The sequence below is a fragment of the Sebastes fasciatus genome, chromosome 1, assembly GCF_043250625.1.
Source record: "Sebastes fasciatus isolate fSebFas1 chromosome 1, fSebFas1.pri, whole genome shotgun sequence".
NCBI classification, from domain to species: domain Eukaryota; kingdom Metazoa; phylum Chordata; class Actinopteri; order Perciformes; family Sebastidae; genus Sebastes; species Sebastes fasciatus.
The window spans coordinates 17,388,010-17,412,659 of record NC_133795.1 but is presented as its reverse complement, the minus strand read 5'-3'; the positions used below and the strand labels follow the sequence as shown (position 1 = coordinate 17,412,659).

The window sequence follows — 24,650 nt, the reverse complement described above, 5'->3', positions numbered from 1 at the left end:
CTCGCTGTTTTTCCTCTCTGTTTTGTTACTTTTTGTACAGTTCTTACACAAGAGGATTCGATTGCAAACATAAATACTATGGAAGTACCTGGGGTTTAGAATAATTATTACTTTCCACAAAAGTGAGACTTTGTAACCTAGGTGAACAGCAGCTATTGTGGCCACAAGTGACAAATAAGGGATAGTGGTAAACGCTAAAATATAGTGGAATAGTAGCATAATTATAGTACAGTCAGAGAAGTCAGTGGAATTACTCAATAATGCAAAGCAATTTCTGTCTAAAGTTAGCTAACATCAGACACCATAAGCTCCTAGTCATACCAGACCAAGTATGGCTTAAGCAGCAAAACCCCCGGGTGTATGAAACTGAGCAAGGGTGTGTTTTCTAGGGCTGCAACTAACGGTTATATTCATCGCTGATTATCTGTTTAATTAGTTTTTATCGATTAATTGATTAATTGTTTGGTCTATAAAATGTCAGAAAATGGTGAAAAATGTCGATCAGTGTTTCTCAAAGCCTGAGATGACGTCCCTTAAATGTCTTGTTTTGTCCACAACTCAATGATATTCAGTTTACTGTCAAAGAGGAGTAAAGAAACCAGAAAATATTCACATTTAAGAAGCTGGAATCAGAGAATTTTTACTTTTTTTTCTTAAAAAAAATACTAAAATTGATTACCAAAATAGTTATTAATTAAATAGTTGACAACTAATCGATTAATCAGCTCTAGTGTCTTTATTTCTAAGAGAAAGAATGTGTGATTTCTTGATTACATAATCTTGTTTCAAGCAATCATTTTTGATATGCCTAGACTTTTTTCTTCTTTTTTAAATGTGTACACACTTATTTGATATAATGATTCAGTTTTATGCAGACCACACACACACAGGGAGACCTAACCACAACTTCCTACTGGAGACGTGTCTTTAAACTGGCTGACATCACCATCTAGTGGACTGTTGAAGTACATGCCATAGAGATGGGACCAGATTTTTGTTTTTAATTCACAGTATTTACAAATACTCATTTGACAGATGCAAATTTACAATATGCTTCAACCTGTGTTATGTCTGGATGCTGCAGCATATAAAGTGGGTGCGAGGCTATTCATGGAGTTAATCCATGTCACACAGATAAGAGGGCTAATTAATGATGCTCATATTAGCTTAATGACAGGCTCACAGTGCTCCGACCCTCCTCTACACTCATCCTGCCAGTCTTCTCCAGATGCCCTCCAGAATAGTAATACTCATTTTTAGACAGATTAAGAACAAGTGAACTAGAGCTGCAGAGGCACATGGCAGGGAAACTGGCAGCGTTACTAACTTTATATGCATTCATACAGTGTGAAGGTGTGAAAAGGTTGCCTTTCTCCATTTTCACTGGGCAATGTTTCAGGTTATTTGATACAAAGTCAAGTAGTGTGTATAAATGGCAAAAGCTTGTTTAGTTTGTTTTATGGGTTTATAGGATTGTGTTGTCCTGGCTGGGATGGTGGGGTGGATCAGCTGCTCGGCAAGTCAATCAAGGAAAGTGCAAACAGATTTGCCTCATTATGTCCTCTCAGCAGGGCGGGGCTGGGCTCTGTTAAGATGTAGATGAGGTGAGATAGTTCAGCAGTAAATGACTATAATGTTTGGTGAGCTCATTGGTGTGTCTGTTTGCCCCTAGATAGAGATAGAGATTGAGAAATCAGCAGTAACTTAGAGATCTTGTATTAATGGTCTGCTCATTATTCTGTGTGAATTTGGATGCTTGCTCGGTTTAGCTCATCCTATACTTACCTGGTCAGGTGGTAGGTTCCAGCTGGGTGAGGCTGAGGAGATAAAATCCCATTCACCGGAGTAAGGGGGGGGAAAGGAGTTGGTAGCTTTCTGTGAGGCTGCAGCTTTCTTTTGTTTGGTGTTCTTTTTACTCAGTTTAAATGTAGTTTTGTTGAATTCCCAGAGTTTAATTTTTGCCCTTTGTTTCAGTGAGCTTTTTGTTAATAAATGCCACTTTTTTTGCACTACTCCTGCTCATCAACCTGGTTCTTCAACATCCCTTTTTATAGTAATCCAGTGCCAAACCACCTCATTTATCCTTGAGGACTGAGGACAATATGATGTTAACGATCACTGGAGCTCGGAGGGTCTCTGGAGTATGGGCTGTGACGTCTGCAAGCAAAAAATACAATTCTGCTGAATACAAAATCATTAATAGAAAAAAAGTGCAAGCACTGACCAAGGGTCGATGAGACACATTTTCTGTGTATCATACCCCTATCGCTCTCTTTTGTCTTTTTCCTGTTGCCTCGCTACTGTCTACCTTTGAATAAAAGCAAATATGCACAAAAAATACACACACAAATAAGGCTGAAACCTGTATGTAGGGACAAGTTTGTTAACTTGGGGGGAAAAAACTCAGAGGAAGACTGATGAAACAAATGTTAAACACTACTGCATGCATATACTGTCAAAGAAAACTATTATTATATATGATATGTATATGGATATCAAGGCGCTCTACCAGAGTTGTGGCTGTGGTTCAAAAATAACAGATGGCCCTTACAGAATCAATATACTTGACAGAAGCTTAGATGTTATGCCAGCATTAATAGCATACATGCTGTTAATATACATATCTATAAAGAGATTTATCAGACTTGCTTACTTGTGACATTCAGTGTTATAATTTCACCAGTAGGTTTTCAGTTGGTTGGGTGCTTGTGTAGTGACTTGCCCTTTAAAGATATTAGTGACAGAGGTCTACTGTACATTTTTGATGTTACAGTAAAAAACAGTTATTGTCAGTTATTCTTAATTATACAAGTTAACTGAAAGCTGTTATCCTGCTTTAATATGCAAGTACGGTTTAGGTGAGGTTCGCTCAGAAACTCTGCACATTTTTCAGAGGTTTTTAATCGCGGGTGCTTTTTCAGCCAGTTCAATATAACTCACCACTGGTATGTGCTGGTATGCTTCAACTGGAATCTGTCTCCCAGTGAGTCAAGCTGTGAGTCACTGTGTTACTGGTACGCTCATGTTACAAAGACACATTTCTGCTCATTTCAACTTCAACTTGGTTTACAGGCAGGCGGAAACACACACAAGTCATAGGAATACACTGATCACAATCAATAGTCAGGGACATAAAGGCAATATGATGTATACAGTATTTATTTAAAAAATAACCAATAATAATAAAAAAAAAACAGCAGTAGATAAAGCTAAAAATAGAAACACGACTACCCATCCTGTACAGAAAAAGTGTGTGCAGTGCTTTCTCTAGAGGGCACTGCAGCTCTACATGTAAGAGACTCGACCAGTCCGACTCTGACATCATCCAGCCTCTCTAGAGGAACAACACACACACACATGGGGCTTAAAACCAGTATAACATTTCAGTTTTTGCACACCCATCAGTAAAAGAAAATGTTCTGTTTTGTTCAAATTGGTAAATCTTTGAAAGTAAAGGTACATTTCTTAAACCCAAGTGTTTTTGTTGACGTATCAACTTAAAGGGGAACTACGCCCGTTTTCAAAATTCATACATGTTATTCCTATGGTCTAAGACAGTCCAAAAAAATATTAGTACACTTGAAAAATTCTCTCCCAAATCCAAAAACTAGAGTGCTAAAACTCAAACTTGTGATGTCACAGGGTATAAAGTGTGGAGCTGCTCCATAGACGATGAATGGGGAGAGATGTTGTAGATGATACTGAGAGCACCCAGAGGAACGTTCTGAGTATATGGGAACATTTTCTGACAACACTACAATAGAATAAAGCTCATTTGGGTATAAAAAATAATTATTATCATGTGGGTCCACAAAATCAGTCTACCATTCATCGTCTATGGAGCAGCTACAGATTTTATACCCTATGTCATCACAAGTTTGAGACTTACTTCTCTTGTTTCTTGCTCTGAGAAAGAGAGGAGCTCATGTTCACAAATATTGATTGATGGAAATAATAATAACATACTGGAATTGCTAATTTAGGTGGGGTTCCCCTTTAAGCCATCTTTGAAGCAGACATGTTTACATGAATTAGTTGTGCATTCACGCTATGAACCATGGCTGCAATAATATCTGTGGAAAATGAATGATTCTCCCCCAAAGCCAAAAATGAGAGACTCAGAGAACGACAGCGATGTACAAATGTAAAAATCTTTAAAACGTCCTCCTGATAACGTTGGACCTATACGAGGCTGTAAGCCTGAACACAACAGAACAAAACACTGATTATCTGAGGGGCTTTAATGGCCATCAACACTGCAATGTTTATGAATGTAATGTCAAGAGAAAACTGATGACAAAACATCAGCATGATTATAAAATCCAGTGTTACAAAGAGGGAGAGTGAGCTATTCATCAGCGACCTTAATGGGCACGGGGTTGTGTTCAAGTACCAACTCATATAATAATGATATCCATTAGGCGGAGGTGCTCAGAATAAAGGTAAAGGCCTGTGTAGAAAATTGAAATAATCACAATTCCATTAGCAGCCCTGTGTAATTACTTAATGCATAGTGTAGAGTGTATGGGCTGGTGGCTTTTAGAGTGGAGGTGGCTTCATCCTTAATGTTGTTTTTTCATTTTTTAGAAACATAATGTTGGTATAAGTGAAAGCCTGGAGTTCTCAGGAGCCTGCACTCTGCCAAATGACTATTTTCAATCTCTAATATTAGTCTGTAATCTAGTTTATACTATATATACTGTATGTATTGACGTTGTGCAAACATGTGGAAGGATTAGAAAGAGAACTCAATAGGGAAAAGTCAAATTACATTTTGTTTGTATGTATAAGTGTTTATAATCTCCCTGAAAGAGTCAGAAGAGGACAGAGTGTGATATGTGTTGGGGTCAAGTTGGTAAAGCAGGTTGGGACATGCCGCAAGTACCTGGATGCTAATGTTGGACCTGCTGTGGAGACAAATCTGCACTTGAACAGGCGGCCATCAGATCTGGATTTACCCCCAACAGTAATGAACAGATGCAATCCTCCCAGCCCGCTACATTTACATAAACAGCCATTAACTGAATAGTGTGAATGGACGGTCGAGTGCCAAACGACTGCCGGCTCTATGCCCAATTAGAGGGCAGATTATCACATTGATTCAGGTACTCTGTTTACACTCTGATTCAGTGATTCACAATGAGCCGCCCGCAGGACGAGCTGCTATTCATGTGCTAAAATTACAAGCAGCCAAAACAAGGGTGTTGTGTTGTTGTTTTTTGCAATGTGACTTTAAAAAGATCATACAAAAGAAAAAGAAGTGATGAAATTAAAAACATATCTTGCCTACATTGTCACAAGGTTTAATTACACACAAATGCATCATAATTGAGCTGAAACAATTAATCGAAAATTTATAAATTGCTGAAGAAGAAACGCCACAAATCAACTGATTCCAGCTTCTCACATGTGAATATTTGATGATTTTCTCAGTATTCGATGATAGTAAACAGAATATATTTAGATTGTTGGGAAATTTTTGTTTGCAAATTGTCTACAAACCTTTCTGTCATTTTGTGGACCTAATGCTTGATGGAGGAAGTAACTGGCACATTTACCCTGAAGATAGATCATAATGCAATAAATTAAGTCATGGACAAAGACACTGATAAACATGTCACATGTTTCAAATGTGAATTGAATATTTTTAAATGTGATTGGCTTTTTTCAAATATAAATGAAAATTTTTACATGTGAGATTTACATTTTCAAATGATAATTACTTACATTCATATCTGATTCGCTTTTTTTCTCATGTGGAAACAAACCATGGAACATGAAATCATGGGAAATCTGCTTATTCACATGAGATTTACACATTTACACATGCCACATGTCATTTTCACATGAACTAAAACATATGAAAACATAATAAAGTCACATGAGGTTTTCACATGTGACTTTTTTATTAGGGTCAATTACAAAGATTTAAGCTTCAAGACAAAAGCCAAACTCAAAGGAACAACAGAAATTCATTTCATGATCTTTAACTGGGATATGTCACCCAACTCAACCAAATACAGGAAGGGAAATGTGACATTTACTCAAGTACTGTACATAAGTACTATTTTGAGGAACTTGTACTTTACTTGAGTTTTTCCATTTTCTTTATGCTTCTACTCCACTACATCTCAGAGGAAAATATTGCACTTTTTACTCCACTACATTTATTTGACACTTTAGCTTGATATGATATATTTTGTGATATGATGCAGAGCAAATATGAAAAGAGTTATTTTTATAAATATATATATATCTGGAGAGTAGTGCATGAGTCTGCAAGATTTCACAGACCGGAGGAAAACAACCAATCAGAGCCGAGCTGGAGCCTGCTGTCTCTGAGCGGCTGTCAATCACTCGCAAACTCTGATCAAACGGTCAAACTAGGCAGCGCTGATCAATTATGAATCAATATTCTGTTACTGTAATGCCTATTTCTCGCCTCAAATGTTTTCAGAATCATCTTGTAGTGTACTGTTTAGCTGTAAAATGAGAAAGTTTGTGACCCGGCAGCCATGTTGAGATCAGATGAAGAAATACAAAGCACCGCCCACCAGCCGGAGCAAACTTTCTCATTTTACAGCTAAACAGTACACTACAAGATGTTTTGTTTTTTTGTTTTTTTTACTTGAATTACAATACGCTGAAGGGTATTATGGAGTTTTTGCCCAATGATGCCAAAAATGTTCTGCCTACTTTTTTTGTAAAAGATCTGGGTGATTCTTCCATCTCTGTCTACAAGACTGTTCCTGATGGTCTCCTGCTATTCTACTAAGTTATTTTCCAACATCACTTGAGTTTATCAAGATTAGAGTGAGAAGGAAACACATTTTTTAGTATCCTCTAGTGGCCGAAGATCTAATTTATTAGGATTTTTTCTTTGCATCTCTTGCAGTTTTTTTTAATGCTTGCTTTATTGAACTCATGCTCATTAACAGAGGTAAAGATACATAGAAAAAAACAAAAATAATTACATATACATTTCATAATACCAGGGTTTTTGTTTATATTATATACATCACATTAAAATAATTTAATAATTTATAAATCTTAATGGCTTTTTTGTTTTTAATACAGGGTATGATGGTGCTATACCGTTTCAATTCATTAATAAAATTCAGGAAATGGCTTGGTCCCTGACCATTTTGTCTTGTGAATAAGAATTTTTCCAAAAAATAATAAATAATTGTATTATATACAGCATGTTATTTTCAATCTTATCTCGACTAAAATATATCATCACATCAAACATATTTATTTCAACATTCATCTTAAGTTTCTTTTGCAGAAAGCTGGCTACATCCATGCAGAACATGCTTGTTTGTATTCAGTGAAAGAAAAGATGGGAAATACTTTTTCAAGACCACAGAAATCACACTAAATAATCAATATTCAGCTCGAATCTTTTACCAGGTAAATTCTATATGTAATATCTTGAAAGACACTTTCTTAAGTTTGTTATTGATACAGTATTTATCACACATTTTCCCAATCTTTCTCTCTTCTGTATATCCTGCAGTTTAAATGTGTCCAGAGGTGGGATTAGAAATGACTGGTGGGAGTTTCCTTCGCTCTGATTGGCTCATCCAGACACGAGTCTGTGTAAGTGGCTGCAGAGCGCGCAGCTGTAAAAAGGAGGCGAGCAACTCTTCAGTCAGTCAGTCAGCACACATCTGCCTCTGTTCAAGCAGTCAGGAGCACCAGATCCACTCTGGTGACACTGGAGCCCGCAACACCTTCTGCACATTCTCCTCTTTTAACAGGACATGTGAGTTCCTTTGGACGGAGACATTAAATAGAAGTGAGTGTGTTGCTTTTATTGCCTTTATTTATATTATATGCTGTTCTTATAGAGTGATCATGTCTGTGAAGTCTTGTTTCTAAAACTGGTTCCTATTTTTCTTGCAGGATCTTGAGTTTTACAGATGAGAGGAGAAGAGATGGTGAGTTTGTTTTCTCTTTGTAAGCTTTTTTACACTCTTATTTTCTAAATGATCTGCTCATCTTGAGCAAAACTATATTTAGTAGCCTATAATGTAAATATAAGATCAGTCTGGTGTTGTTCCAACATGTGGAGAAAACATCTGCCGATGCAGCAGACTGCTCAGTGATGCCCAGATGCCTTTATAGTGTTGGAGTAAATAATGATTCTGCAGCAGATGGAGATGTTTAATGGACATTCACTGCTTTTGATGAGCAGTTTATTTTCATTATATGATAACAAAAATAGTTAGGTTTTCTTCATTGCAAGCCCTGCTTTGTTTGTTTCATGACTATATATATATATAAAGCTTCGGCTTCTTTCTCATGTTCTTGCAACATCTCGGAGAGTTATGATGAAACCCAAGTGGGGGCAGACAGTCTTGCAGCAGGGTCAAATACTTAAATGGATTGTGTTAGACTCAGAGCAGAGAGGTCAGTACAGGTTCAGAGGTTAGTGGATGTTGGCTTGCGTTGGATGTGACCTATGATCGCCACATATGAACCTGGATCCTGTGTTTCTCCTCTTATGTTTGTGCATATCTCACCTCTCTGTCATGTCAGCTCTTTACAGCAGCGTCACACTCTGATTTAAATCAATATAGGAAAGCAGTGTTTGCTTATACGAAGCTATCTTATAGAGATCAGAATAGGCTAGACTGTGTTTGGGACCCTCATCTTTCTTCCTTTGCTTCACGTCTACCCTTAAACTCTCACACACTCACCGTCACATGATCTCGTATGGCCCTGTTTGAGTTTGAGAGTGAGCCGCCGCTGCTCACTGGCTGATTCTGGACCAATCAGCTCAGTGAGTCAGAGACGAAACCTGAGTATATTATATTCCTCTGTGTGTCACTGGTGAATTTCATAGGCAGCAGGCACGCTGCACCCTTAAAGAGGCAGGACCCCTGTAGTTTAATCTAAATCCACCAGACCCCAGTTACTCCTTGATGTAGTGCAGATGTTTTTACTTTGCTCCTGAAATAGTTGAGGTTAGACATTAGTGCAGCTCTCCCTGTAATAACATCTGTCTGGGTCTACGGCTGAATCACACCTGAGTCAATGAAAATAGGGCGTCCGCTTGTGTTGTTGGTGTGGTCGAGTAAATCAACGGACAGATGAGTTTGCTTTGTGTTGGTCTGTTGACGAGTTGTGTTGTTTGAACAGCAGCTCGGCCGGCCTTCAGGTTCACAGTAAGAGGAAAGGTTTTCATTCATAGGAGCTTGCTGTGAGCAAGCCTGAGCGTGCCCACAAACTCAACTGTTTATTAGAGCCAGCAGTTCATCAGAAAGGTTTCGAGATGTGCAACTGATGTGTGGAATTTACTGACACCATCCCTCTCTTTTGTCTCCTCAGCTCTGCCTGCGTGACGACTGCTTACGGGAGCAGATGCAGTACATGATGAGGTCACTGCAAGACCTGAAACAACTACGTAAAACCAGCCCCGCAGCCAGACGCCCCCTCAGCACCCAACTGCCGGCTTTAGTGCGCCACTCTGCTGTGGCACGTGCCTGTCAGCAGCGAGCATTGCAGCGAGAGCACCGCACACGCCTGAGGATTTCTGACGCTAGCACAGCCAGCACGTACGACTCGGCGTGCTGCCTGGCGAGCCCTCTGGAGCAGGACGAGGACGACTCGAGCAGCCGGCTGGGCCTGAGCCTCAGGCTGGGCCTGGGCTCGCCCAGCAGTCAGAAGAGCTTGGAGTTTGATTCGGGCTACTCGGAGGCGTCGTGGCAGGATGAAGCGGTGGTTCTCAGGAGGACCAGGAACGTGAGGGTGTCGTCTTCGGCCTGCCTCCGCACAAACAGAGCACCGAGTGGACGCGTTCGACCCAAATCCACATCTGACGCCTGTCTGGAGAGGTGGACGTCGTTCGAGGTCAGCGACCCGGAGGACTGGACGAACTCTTTATTGACCAGAGGACGCAACCGCCAACCTCTGGTTCTGGGCGACAACAGCTTCGCAGACCTCATACAGAACTGGATGGACTTGCCGGATTGTCCCGAGCCCACCGAGCTGAAGCCAACTTCAAGAAGTGGAATGGGAAGAGGTTTCTTTGTCAACATGAGGAGGAAACTGGTGGGGTTTTCTAAGAGCGTGGAGGACAGAGTGAGGATGAGATCCACAGACTCTGCTCATGTTAACAGAACTGCAAATGCTCCAAAACGCATGTCCTGTCCGGTCGTGGCGTCGCAACCCAAAGTCCCTTTTTTCTACCAGTCTCACTCAGGCATCAATGAGATGGATCCTGACTTTTACCAATTTGCAGCCCTCATGAGGTCACGCAGCCGACAGCCCATAATCTGCAAAAATATCATCGGCTACGTCTGATATGAAGACGTGTATAGACTGGACAATCCTCAGAGTCACTTTATTTTTTTGATATATGACTGTTTTTTCACCTTTTATATATGCTGTGACTAAGCTAATGGAAATAAAGATGTTCTCATAATTTAATCTCTTATTTATATTATTCATGTGTCACCGGATATGTGGTTGTTTGATATCATTTTGAATTCCCGGAGGATGTCCGAACACATGAAGCTTCCGCCACAGTCATCTGAGTTTCATTACAGCTCATTACAGTCTGACTCCTCGCTGCTGGATTAAAGGAGGCTTTTACTGTCTCTGCAGTAAAGCAGGGGGTTCATTTGTTTTCATTAGAAATGTAATACTCTGGGCAGCCATGATGGAGTTTGATGCACGGTTAATTGGTGTGTAATAAAAAAGATAAAGTGAAAACATGATAATATCTCAGATGTGCAGACTTGCAGTCGTTCCAGGACTAATAAGGGCATTTGAGTTTGCAAAGTCTGTTTTAGAACATATTTTAGATACCAATGGGACTCAATGTTCCCAAAAAAAGTTCTCATCTTACCCAACACAAAGTTGAAATCCTTTGGGGAGGCTTTAAACGGGGCGACGGAGCTATTTACAGGCCAGAAACAGAGGCTGCGTCAACACAGAGTGCCGTGTGCCGCGATGAGGTCATTCCCCATGTGTCCACACAGGAAGAGGTGAAGAGAGGCGAAGCAGCTGGCTGCAGATGGAGCTCAAGTTTACTCTCCTCTTTGCTTTATGAAGCATAACATCACTAACAGCCCCCCGCTTCATTTAGTCCAGCCTCACAGGTGGTGCCAACTCATCCACACACACATTGGTTAATGGTACTATTAGTTCTGAGGGAAGTAAAAAAAAAAAAAAAAACACTGATGCAAAGAATGACATATGTGCTAAGATAAGCTAATGATCACTTCACCTTTGCCTTTACATATTCACATTGTCCATCAATTCAGAGGACGAATAGCGGCAGACATTATAAAGATAAAGACCTTGATTCCCATGCTCCCCATGCTGCAGCCGGACACACCAATCATGTCTGATATGGAGGGCACGGGAGGTTACACAAGAGAGATGGGTGGCGTTCGTCTTAGCCTGTTTATCTAGGTCTCCTGGTGCTATGTCACTGCAGCGCTCAGCTGGGATATAATGAATTCTTATCAGGACACAGCTATTCTCACATTCACACTGCAGTTGTTAAAGTGTGTGACAACCCATGATGGAAAAATACTTGCAAAGAGAACTTGGAGCAAATGATCTGTGTTCACTTCTTCAGAGATCTTTCTGGCTCTAAGGCAGATTTTCCCCCCTTTGTTTTTTTTTGTTTTTTGTTAGCACACACTGCTTCCCAGTGGTCTGCAGTTGTTTAAGTGCATCAATACATCACCTTCCCCAGCTGACTGAGAATCATTCAGGGGAGAGGAGAAGAGAGAGGAAGCAATGGATCCAAGCCATTACTCATGTCTACAGCACATAGTCTAGTCCACTATGTAAGTCTGGAAGCAGGAGCGCCTGTCATGTACGTTAAAGCTGCAGTAGGCAGTATATTTTTTGGCATCATTGGGCTAAAATTCCATCATAACCTTTCGGCATATTGTAATTCAAGTGTTCTGAGAGAAAACTAGACTTCTGCACCTCCTCATGGCTCTGTTTTCATGCTTTAAAAAAAATCTAGCCCGTGATGGGAGACTTTGACCAATCACAGGTCATTTCAGAGAGAGTTCCTATTGGCTGTTCAGTCAACGGAAGCAGCTGTCAATCACTCACAAACTCTGATCAAACGGTCAAACTAGGCAGCGCTTATCGACCTCAGATGATGTAAAGCATCGTTAATGGTAGGAAATGAATCCCTCACTAAACTGAGGTTACACTAATGCAATATTAAGATGAACAATTAGACTAAACCATACAAAGCTTTAACAGACAAAATTGTGCATTTGCAAGAAGCCAGTTGTTGAAGCCAATTTAGTGGCTCAGATATGCCTATATAGGCTACATACATGTCATCTATTGTGTTTATTGAGTCTATAATTTATCACATTATTTCTCGCGGATAAGTCTGAGGGTAGCACCATACAAATACTAGGTGTAGCTAAAAAGCAAGCATAGTAATGACAGATCAGTAGGCTACATGCAGATTGTACTGGCTTCTCCCTACTCTTCCATGAAGATGAGACTTCCTGAAAACTTTTCAGGTGACTTCATCCTACCGGCAGACTCTTCTCGTGGTCTGGAGCGTGCTGCAGTGCTGTTACTTGTCCTCATTTCTCTGAGCACCATTTTAAATATTAGTCTTCATTTATCAGCTAACTTAAACTTTATTACATGTATCGTATACAAACAGGTACATACGTGAAATTTGACCCCTGCATTTAACCCATCCTAAGCATTAAGGGTGCAACTTGGGGTTCAGTGTCTCGCTCAAGGACGCTACGACATGCAGACAGCAGGAGCCGGGGATCGTACCACCAACCTTGCGGACGACGACCACTCTACCCTCTGAGCTACGGCCGCCCGGACAAGGTGTGGTCCACCTAAATGCTTAATATTTAAAATTCAAATGTTCCCGTTAAAAACCGAGCTATTATTGTGTAAATAACGGCCATCAGTCATCAGTCACAGCTGCGTTACCTTTGGAGCCTGCCACCATTTGTTTGTTAATCTCAAACCACCTTTAGAGGGACACTTTTAAATAAGCACGTAGGTAGGGAAGCTCCAGGACTGAGTGCCAACCAGCACGCGTTAATAAAATAACTCACCTTTCAAACTATAGAGGATGAACGATGGTTGCCACCCACAGTTTGATTATAAGAAGTGAGACTCTCTGGCAGATATTAAACACAAGATGATCTAAAGCAGACCTGCTGAGGCGTCGCAACACTTCCAGGGTGGCCCGGTCTAATGCAGCGGACACACAACAAACCTCCTGTTAATTACTGATAGTCCTGGGTACCTCTGAACCCATCCTCTCTAATCCCTCACTCCCATCACCCATGATGCAATTATCCCTTCAGTAAACAGAAGGAGAAGATGTGTTTAAGTTTGGCAAACTCCTCATCTCTGTGATTCCTGTGTGTTGATAGAAACAAGCTCTAATTAGAGCTGCTACCTTTAAGTCTCTGCTGTAACTGTCATAGAGAGGCATACTCAGGATTATTGCACTGTGTACGTAAAAAAATGACCTTAAATTCATCTCACTTGACGGTTCAGAGATCAATTTAAGTTGGCTTCGAATGCCCTTGCCTGAGCACTGCAGGACGGTGGATGCAGATGTTTGGTCTGCTGAGTCCAGTCGTTCTAATTATTGTTTCAATCGTACTCTTTCAGTGCACTCACGTGAATAAATATGAGAAAGACACAAGTGCTCAGGTGAAAAGTGTGAACAGAGCCACAATATATAGAGGTCAAACTCTCTCCAGGAAAAGTGAGAGAAAGTGATCAGAAGTGGATGATGGTGAAGTTTTACACCCAGTTATCCACTGGATTAAAACTCTGCTGCACACTAGATTTAATGGATGTCATTGCCAATAGAAAGCTTCAATGCCTGTTTGTAGATGTAAAAACAATGTCATCACAAGACCTTGTGATTTTATCTCCATTTTGTTAAGAAGAAAGGAGACACTGTTTTTAGTTTCTTCAGCTTTTACATCAGCATCAGCGCCTGACTCTTATCACGTAGATCTGCGACTTCCTCCACACATTACGTAACACTTTTACTGGGAAAAATAAAAGGTAACTGACATCATGTGGACAGTTCGCTGGAAGCAACTTGGCCTAATGTGATGCTTTCAGAGGAAACAGATTTCCATTGGGGAGAAAAGAAACTGCAGGAGTGGGTGGGGAAAAACCACGGCTGAAGAAAGTGCTTAAACTGAGATATCGGCTACACTGTATATGATTTACTTTTGGTTCTGGATGAATTCCAGTGGATTGTTTTGACAAGCTGCTTGTGTTGACTCAGACTTAAGGGGTTTCATGTTGCAGTGAAAGCAAAATATCACATTCAGTTGAGTCCTTTAGGGAACAGGAGGGTTAAATTGTGTAATTGATGTTTAGGAGAGGCTTATCAGACCTCGGGCCCAAAGGGGACTTCAGCCTCTGTGTGAAGTCTGACTTTACATTTGCAAGTCGTGGTTCATGAAGACCCCATAATGTTGTTCCACCTCTGATCTGTCTAAAAAATCAGGGGATGACCTTTTTATTGCAGATATAATATTGTTAGTCCTATTATCATCATATTTCAAGACCATCCCCATCAGATTGTCTGAGTAGCCTTAAGGGGGCGCTGCTATTAAAATGAATTAACTTGAGGTCACATGTGAGGTCAGGATGAGGTCAATCTGTGCACGATTGACAGCTGCACATCATTCAAAGAGGAGAACCGTTGGGACACTAAATGGATGATAGTTTATAGGCGATGAAGAGCTAATTCAGCTCAGATCATTTATTTAGCATGAAGATGAGCTCTAATTCTGGATCATGGCCTGAAATCTATGTTTTCAAATGTTTAATTGCGAAGGGGAGCGGTCTTTCTCTCTCCTGTCCAGGATTAAACATTAATTGAGGACTAAAAATGATGCAAAAACGCCTCAAGGAACTTTCTCTCGTGGCAATTTAGAGCGAACTGATCAATGCATTGGACTTTGATGATATCAAGGAGGATTTTGCACAAAGCAGAGCCAGGATTGCATAAGGTAAGACTATTTTATGATTAATTTAGGCCTCTTGTGTTATGTGACACCATAACTTGCTATCAATTAGGGCTTGGAAGCTTGGATCTAATGGGTTCAGCCCCATTGTAAAATGTCTTTTAGGCTTTGTTTTTGTTGATATTAGAGGTGGCTTGAATGTATTTGTGGTTGAGAGTGGTGTATTTTTATTAATGTGCTAACTGTTGCTTGATGCAAATCCTGTGTTGTTGAGATACAGGTGAAGTTATTTCTAGTTATTGTGCTGTTGGATTTGAATGTCTCTGTGCTGTAAATCCTGTTGAGATGCAGGTGAATGTATGTCTAGTTAATATTCTCGTGGCGTTAATTGTGTGTATGCCCGCTGTAAAATGACTCTATTGTGCTGTCGCCTACAGTTCATTGTACGTGGCTTGTCGTGCCCTTTGTCTCATAATCCACCTAATGTCTATGAAGCTGTGCAGACGTTAAAATGCTTGTGTTGGACAGATGCCCAGCAGCATATCTGTAACACAACCAGACGACGATTAAAAGCCTGTCTGCTGCACGGCTAGAAAACTGCTCCATCACAGATAGAGAGAATTAACTTATCACTTAATGTTACTGAAGAGGGACTCCTCTCATTACTGCTGAGACAAGCACATACTCACTATGAACCTATCAGCTGGCAGAGACTGAGACAGGAAGTGAAGTGTGGGGGTGTTTAGCCTGAATGTGATTAATGCTCTTTTTTGTTTTCTTTCTTGGCTATGAAATGGCTGGGTAAAACTCCCCCGTTATAACCTGGCCAGAATTAAAAAATAATTTCCGGAGTCATTAATTCTCTGCTGTTCCTTCGTATTCTGATTCTTATATATCTTAATAAAATACAGACTTCCACCAGCTGAACCCTGTAGTAGATTTACAGCATTAAAGTACTTGAGTACTATTTAAATTGTTATTAGTTATGTAGGCCTAGTTATTCTTAATTTATGAAAATACAGATGTATCATTTTTTGAAGTCCCTGTCACTCGACATTTCCTTTTATAATGTGTAATATATACATATACATAACATCGGAATATTCTCCCTGTTGAGATGAGATCTGAACAAGAGGAATCAGTGAATCGTCACACAAGCTTTATTTAGAAACCACACAGCTGCTCTCTTCTTCTGCTTACTATAAACCGGACTGCGAGGTTCATGGGAATCATAACAGACGAGATGACACAGGGCGAAATATCCCAGAGGCCTTTGCTTTGGTTCTCAAGGCCAAACGGGGCCTCTTAGGTCAGACCCTACTTCCTCTGTTCAGCACAACACACCGCTTTACAAGCAAACTCACAAACCCATAGTATAAATAAAACTGCCTCATTACAGGCCCAAATAACACACTGTGTTGTGCTCATGTCATTAATTGGTTGTTTAAACGCAGGCAGAATATTTTTGGCATCATTGGGCAAAAAATTCCATAATAACCTTTCAGCAAATTGTAATTCAAGTGTTCTGAGAGATAACTAGACTTCTGCACCTCCTCATGGCTCTGTTTTCAGGCTTTAAAAAATCTAGCCCGTGACGGGAGACTTTGGCCAATCACAGGTCATTTCAGAGAGAGAGAGCGTTCCTATTGGCTGTTCATTCAACGCAATCACTCACAAACTCCAATCAAATAGTCAAACTAGGCAGCGCTGATCAAATATGAATCAATATTCTGTTACTGTAATGCCTATTTCTCTCCTCAATGTTTTCAGAAACATTTTGTAGTGTACTGTTTAGCTGTAAAATGAGAAAGTTTGCTCCGGCTGGTGGGCGGTGCTTGGTGTTTCCTCAACTGATCTCAACACGGCTGCCGAGTCACAAACTTTCTCATCTGGTCAGTGAAAACTTGCAGATGCCATAGAGTGCTCCAGGAAAAGACGTATTTTTGTGTGCCAACCAGACTGTTATGGCGGATGAGTCGGCGTGATGACGTCTAGTAGTCTCGGACACATTTTTAGGACACATTAAGGCATCAAAATTCACGAGTGGAATATTTACTGACGTATTTTATATCGTAGAACAAAACGGTAAAATCTCTTAAGCTTGTGTTAACCACAGACCTTGTTTCAGTCATCTAACTAAAAACCCATTGACTTCAAGACGAGGGAACTGGAAGTGCTACAATGCTAACTCATTTCTGGGTTTTAGGACTCCTTCCTGTAGCACTCTATTAGGAGCACCGGAGGACACAGAGCCACATTATTATTTTGTTTTATTACCTGTCTCATGCAGGATATTTGCTCCAATCCTACCTACTGCTGCTTTATTAGTAACTTTGAAATGTTCCTTCATGAGCACAGAAGGTTTTATCAACATGAAACTTTTGCTCATACAGTAATTGCATCATATGGCTTTCTGCAAAATCAGCATAGTTTCTGCATTGATCTCTTCTCTGCAGAAAATAAAATAAAATACAATATCAAAAATAAAATATGTATTATTATAACATTACCGCTTGCTATGATCCCCTGTATGCAATCCATACATATTTAATTCACCATATTCATGATAGTATTAAGCATTTTCCTGCACTGAAGCTATTTCTGTAATTTTACAAAGAGTCATTCTCTGCTGTCTTGCAGATTTTTTAAAGCTTGAATAAACAACCAGCTCTGGAATGTCGTTCTATTCTTTTCCATGTCTTATTGCTGTGAATGTGCTGTATCTGCATGTGAGTCGGGACCTGCCTGAGCCTGTATGTCGTGTCACGTCCCAGTTCACCCACATTTGGCTCAGTCCGTGCCGTGGGCCTCTGCAGAGCCTGCAGCCTGCAGCACGTTCACATTCATATTCACAGAGCCTGCAGAGAAAAACACCACAGCAAAGAGAACGGAAAAAACATTAGCTACTCTGGAGACAATTAATGGTTGTTCTATTTCTTGCAGAGCCTCACGTTTCAGCACTCCCATAAAGCAGCAGAAGGGGAAACTGTCTAAAAAAAGATAGAGCCCACAGGGAAAAGCCAACAATGGGACAGAGACTTATGTTTGTTTTTACAGATACTATATGAAGATTAAACTTTACCATCGTGCAGCTGTCTCTCACTTTGTAGAGCTAAAACTGGAAAATGGTTGCAATAAATACCACAAAGAAGGCTTTTCAATCAAAGTGGAAGATGCCAAAGCCACATATGGTGACAAACTCTTCAGAGTCCATTCACAACCACATGGCCCACACAGCCCAGCTAAGTCAAACACACACTTTCACTGCCAAACACAAATATGCACACTCTCTCACACACACAAGCATCGTCACATTGTTTACCTCGATACAACAGACACAGAAGGTTACAGTCAATATCGCGCTTGAACCCAGAAATCAGGAGGCGAATGTCTTCTGATTTTAGTCCATAATGGGGCCTTTTCTTACCCAGAGCAGCCATCATGTGATCTTCTTAAAAACTGCCTTTGGTAGTTAAATGGTTGATATATCGTTGTCCATTTTAGCCCTCTCCCATCATTCTTGGCTGAAAGTAGCTCATGTGACTGACATTCAAAGCACAGGGAAGTACACAGACACAGGAAGCATCACAGACTTGTGGGAGAGTGGGCTGCTCCTGGCTCATAGTGGGATGAACTCAAGGTGTGGAGAGATAAGAGGAGGTAGAGAGGAGACATAAATCCTGCTCTATGAGGAGGAAGAGGGAAGAGAAGGAGCAAAATGCTGATGAGGAGTTAAATACCAGAGGAAGATGAATGAAAAAGCACAGTTTCTGATGTGAGTGAAAGTGGAGCGTCTGGGTGGGAAACAGTGGGGAACTCCACGGTCTGAGAAGTGAAGCCAATGCGGAAGTGCCTTAAGGCCCTGACGCACCAAGCAGATGGACGATTTTGGGGCCTTCGGTGAGCGTCTGTCGTCCTAGTTTTTGCGTTGTGTCCCGCACCGTCGGCTCTAGTCTGCCCGTGTTGGAGTTTTTTTCCGCTGATTCAGCATGTTGAAATGGCAGCGGAACCAGCAGGGGTGAGAGAAATCCCTCTGATTGGCTGTTCAGCTTAAGCGAATCAGCGCACAAGCAGAGAAACGTAAGTGAGAAAAGCAAGCCAACGAGTAAAGTCATGACGGCACACACAGAAGGCTCTTCTCATTTTTCATCTTCATCTCATCTGATCATTCCAACACACGGATATTTTCACAACGACATGGCCATCTGGAATGAAGCTAAGTGGCGCGTGAGAGTGGTGTGAAAATGGTCGGCAAACGCCGCTTTGTTTCATGTACGTATCGTAACAACAGTTTGTATATACATAGTCCTCGGTTTTCTGGTTTCCCTTTTTGAATGACAAATACAGACTACCGCCACCTGCTGGTGTGGAGAGTTATTTCCTCACCCAGTCAGCCTTCGTTGCCGCTAGTTCTTTGATGTTGGTTTGGTGTGTCTGGGTCTTTAAGCTTGCATTCTTTCTAACAGCCAGCAGGGGGCGACTCCTCTGATTGCAAAAAGAAGTCTGATTGTATAGAAGTCTATGAGAAAATGACCCTACTTCTCACTTGATTTATTACCTCAGTAAACATTGTAAACATGAGTTTATGGTCTCAATTGCTAGTTTCAAGTCTTCTTTAATACAGCATGATGTTCATTTAGTAAATTATGGTCCCATTTAGAGTCAGATAGACCATAAAGCAGGAGATGCTTTAGGGCGTGGCTACCTTGTGATTGACAGGTCGCTACCACGGCGTTGTCCGGTCTGGGAGTTGTCCATGTTTTTGTCTTACAACTTTAACCCTTTCACAGTGTGTTTTCAGTTCATGAAAGAAAAATCAGGATGGTGACGGCCAAAATGCTGAACTTGAGGCTTCAAAACTGCAGTCCACAACAACGGATGATGTCACGGTGACTATGTTCACTCCTTATATACGGTCTATGGTGGGAAAGCAGCAGTAATCAGAATTCTGACGAGCCTGCGAGCTGCTCAGTCGCACAATTGGTGATTCTGGTGAGCAGGAAGCCAAGGTCAGAAGCGTGACCTTGATAAGTTCCCGCGGTGCTCCGCAGGGTGGCCGTGCCACCAACTGTCCTTCCGCAGCTCCAGATAGAAAACCCTCGCTAGACGTCCGCACAATAGCGTCCTTCTTCAGGCTAAGATGGGCTGCACTGAGGGGACAGACAGAAACATTGTGTGGTCTCAAAGATCTTTATCTCCCGCTTCCTCCAACTCTTTTTGTCTCTGACATTTTCACTTCCTGCCGACATCCCCCTCCATCTCGTCTTCTCAGTCGTATGATGTCCTTTCAATTCACTGCAATAAAAATGATAATCAATTAGTGTTTGTCCCATCAGAGCAGACCCCTGTAGGTATTTGTTAGTAAAGATTTGTTTGTGCAGACTTTGCTTTACAGCGCTGTCGAACCAGTTGGTCAGGGCTGACTTGCTCTCACACTGGCTGGCTGGCTATGGATAATTTGTTATGACGGCTGAACTTGTTTAGTGACCTCTTGTCCTGATATGTGCCAGAGCAGGCTGAGTGTAAATAGAAATGTTGAGAAAAATGAGAGAAAATGTCCATGGAGGCTACGCAGTCACACAAATTATACTCATAATGATACCCCACGGGCTGTTTGTTTACGTTTTCAGAGATTTATTTCTAAAGAGAAACCGCAGCGTGACTCCAGATATGAACCCTACTGTTGGTCATCTTAGACCAGTTCAACCAGCACGGTTTCAATGTCGAAATCTCCATTAAAAACAGATGTGCATGAAGTCAGTCATTTTGAAACTGCTCCGCTGCTATATGGCAAACCTGTAATAAGTGCTTTCATTCTTCGAGGACCTGGCATCTAACACAGAGCAACAGTTTAAAAAGCCATGTTGTGTAATTCAAGTTCAAATCCTGTGTCATGGAGGATCAGCTGGGTTGATCCTGGCTACGAGGGCATGTCGTCATGTGGGTAAAGACGGGGTCAGAGGGTGAAGTTATATGATCATGTGAGAGGCCAGATGCCTCCATCCTCAACCAAATTCACTGACAGTATTATTATTTGGACGTGGGAAATGAGTTAGAGTGCAGGAAACGGTGAACTATTTGGTGTAATACCTGAAAAAATACCACAAAATATGAAAATCTTCTCGCATAACCTCTTTTTCTTTGGCGCAAAACAAAAATACATTCTCTCATCAGAGTTATATGGAAATTATCACTCTGACCCTTAAGGCCTTTGCACACCATTGTTGCACGTTTAAAAATAAATATGACCTCGCGTTGCGTCAGTTACATTTACACACCGGCTCCGAAAAACTTACGTCCATCATTAAAGTTTTCAGAACTTTTAGGTTAGATTTTCTGTGTTTTTTCACATCCGTCAAAAGCCAAAAGAGGGTTGTTTGACCACTTGGAGCCACCGTCCAGGCAAACGTCATCATCCAAAATGACATGATGAACATTCACTTTGTCTCCCAGCACAAAGCACTTTCCGATAAAGAAATAAAAGGAATTTAAAGATAGATTGTGGCAGGTGATTGGACAACAGCTTGGATTAGACAGTAGTGTTTTAGCTCTAACCATTGTGAATTTTCGCATCAGTAATCAGTAATAAAACGCATCAGACTCAGTGTGCAAGGTTTCTGTACATCACATTTTTTTATCGGATGACGGATTAAAAAAGCACATCCGAAATCTGGACTTGGTGTGCAAAGGTCTTTACACTTCAAAGTGTTGGGTGTTAACTATTCTAGAGTACATTTGCAGCCGACAGAGATGTTTTAAAACTAATGTAAACGTAAAGTACAGACACCAGCTACCAAATCTCCCAGCGCAGCAGTATTTAGAAGCTCCTGGCTGGCAGAGCGGCGCGTCCTCCTCGTGGCCCCTGTGTCAACACACGGCCCAGTGAAGGTGGGCTACTGCCTGCACCAGATGGCCGTCTGCCGCACCTGGACTACTGTTGATTTAAACCAAGCTGTCAGTCTTAATGCAGACCGCATGACTGAGTGACCGCCTCACTACGACTGATGGAGTCAAATATTAAACTTAGAGTTTAATAATTCAACCCCTCTCAGCTGACACACTGCATATGCAACATACTGTAGGTCTGTTCCAATTGTTTTTGGTCCATTTAAGTTGATTGAATTGAATATTGATTGCTGTGAAGATAACTGTAGGCTACTGTACATTTAAGTGCATCAACAACATCTGTGATGTTTGCCAGCAAGAAAATAAACATCATAGCAGTGAACTGCTGCGGTATCACTGCTTGATTTGTTTTAAGGCTTCAAAAAATGATGATCTTCATTGATCATTCATCGATTAATCTATTGAGTATTTTTATGCCTTCGCGCCGGTGACAGCCGTGGCTGGAGGCATTATGTTTTCGCGTTGTGCGCCCGTCTGTTTCATTCCTGTGAACACAATTTCTCAGGAATGCCTGAAGGGAATTTCTTCAAATTTGTCACAAATGTCCACTTGGAATCAAGGAGGAATTGATTAGAATTTGGTGGTCAAAGGTCAAAGTTCACTGTGACCTCACAAAACACGTTTTTGGCCATAACTCAAGAATTCATGTGTTAATTATAACAATTTCACACAAATGTCTAACAGGATAAAATGATGAAGTGATGACATTTTCATTGTCCCTGCTTTGTCCAACCACCAGCCCAAAATCCAAGAATAATGAATTAAAAATGATATAAAACAGAGAAAAGAAGCAAAATTGCTGCATTTTAGAAGCTGGAACCAACAGGTGGTTGGCAACTTTGCTTAAAAATTACGATTCATTAATCATCTAAATTGCTGTTGATTAAATCTCTGTCAACAGAATTAACTTTTCAGAAATATTTATTTTTATAGTCATATATTATTAGGGCTGCAACTAACAATTATTATCATTGAAACCAGAAAAATATTCACTTTTAAGAAGCTGGAATCAGAGTTTCTTTTCTTTCATAAAAAATTACTCAAACTGATTAATCGATTATCAAAATAGTGGCCGATTCATTTAGTAGTTGACAACTAATGGATTAATCGATGAATCGTTGCATCTCTATATATTATTTTTATATGCTCTGCATCTAATATTCTTTTAATACAGTTTTGAATAACCAAGGCGTGTGTGAAACCATCTGAACAATGAAATTCCGGACTATTTCTAATAAGTATAATTATACGTCAAAGTGAAACCTTGAGCTTTTGTCTACAACAACCAGTTATCCAGTTTAATAACCAGAATGTCAGGCCTTAATGCAGCCTTTGACTTTGGTTGTAATCAGTTAGCTGAGTCAACGAAGAACGAGAAAGTGATACAGGTTAGGTGGCATGTCACAAAAACAAATTAGTCATTTCACTCTAACTGAACGGTTGCTCTCATTTATACACAGTAGTTTTGGTTTCTAACTGGACTCTTCCGGTGATCATTTACGTTAAACCAGTTACATTAATGAGAGTCACGCTGTCGTATAAGAGAGCAGACAGACGGACAGTAGCACGCAGTCATGTGGTAACTGTTGTTGTTGGACCCTCTGATTGGTCTCATCTGACAACAGTATTGAAGAACTGATCAGCAGACTGAGCTTGTCACATGACTTCTTGACATTCACAAACAGACACACACTAACACACATATGATTGTGGTAAAGCTTGGGAACACCTAGACATTTTGTGATGTACGGAGAGGATGGAAACTGAAATAAAACGACCCACATCACAACACGATCGCAGCATCATGAGGATGAAACGTGCGTTTTATACAGTTTTCCTGAAAATGTCATGAGACAGATTTGCCACTGGAGCAGTTCATTGCTCAGCATTAGACAGTTTAGTTGTAATATCCAGTCACTAGATGGAATAAAACTTCCTGCAGGTGTTACCTGGAAAGTCTTTCTGGGTCTTCGTTGGCCTCGAGGCCTCTCTCACCCAAAAAAGAACCTGCTGTACCTTCTTTACCCGCCACCACGCCCTCTGTCCAGTATCGAGGATGTGAATGGCAGGATAACAGAAGATCTGAAACGGGATGGATCACTATTAATGCCTGAGGCAGAGCCTTGTGGGAACTCCGATCAGACTTTAGACCGGCTGAACCAGCTCCATAACGAGGGGAAACGGCAAGCAGGACGCAGCGTGGGAAAAATACTTCTTCACTCGTGCACGGCCGTTGGAAGTCGAAAGTTAAATGATGAAACTGATTCTTCCAGTTGTACTGGCGGCATGGCTTTAGGAACAACGCTGGTCAATCCACTTTGGTCCAGACTGAAACGTCTCAACAACTATATGATGTATTACCATTAAAATGTGGTGGAACTCTAAACACAAAACTGTGACTTTTTTAATTGTCACTATTAAAATCTGCTTTATTTCAGCAGTATATTGCAATAATGTGGAAAAAGAATAAATAATTTGTTGTTTAGATATTTCTTTGATACATTAACATAACGTATTTGGGTATTTTTGTGCATTTCAACTGCTTTACACTTCTACACCCAATCACCAAAATGAGCCAATAGTCCACTGAAATGTTGTTTAAGCGCTATTTTGGATTTTTGGAAGATTATTTGACTATATCATATAAATAAAAGTCATGCCTTTATCCTTTGGAGCTGAAAGATTAATCGATTTATCAAAAAGCCAATTAACAGAAAATTAATCAGTAGCTATTTTGATTAATTGTTTTATTTATATTTCAAGCACAAATGCTAA

The 24,650-nt window shown here is 40.7% G+C and overlaps 1 protein-coding gene across 1 annotated transcript; it reads left to right on the top strand.

The window, feature by feature from the left end:
- The first annotated feature begins 7,663 nt into the window (after nt 1–7,663).
- On the top strand, nt 7,664–10,432 carry LOC141767004 (PAK4-inhibitor inka2-like). The gene is made up of 3 exons (XM_074634274.1): nt 7,664–7,801; nt 7,909–7,943; nt 9,337–10,432. Exons 2-3 carry the CDS (start codon nt 7,926–7,928, stop codon nt 10,309–10,311), a joined length of 993 nt encoding a protein of 330 aa, XP_074490375.1. The 5' UTR covers nt 7,664–7,801; nt 7,909–7,925; the 3' UTR covers nt 10,312–10,432.
- Nucleotides 10,433–24,650: the final 14,218 nt, after the last annotated feature.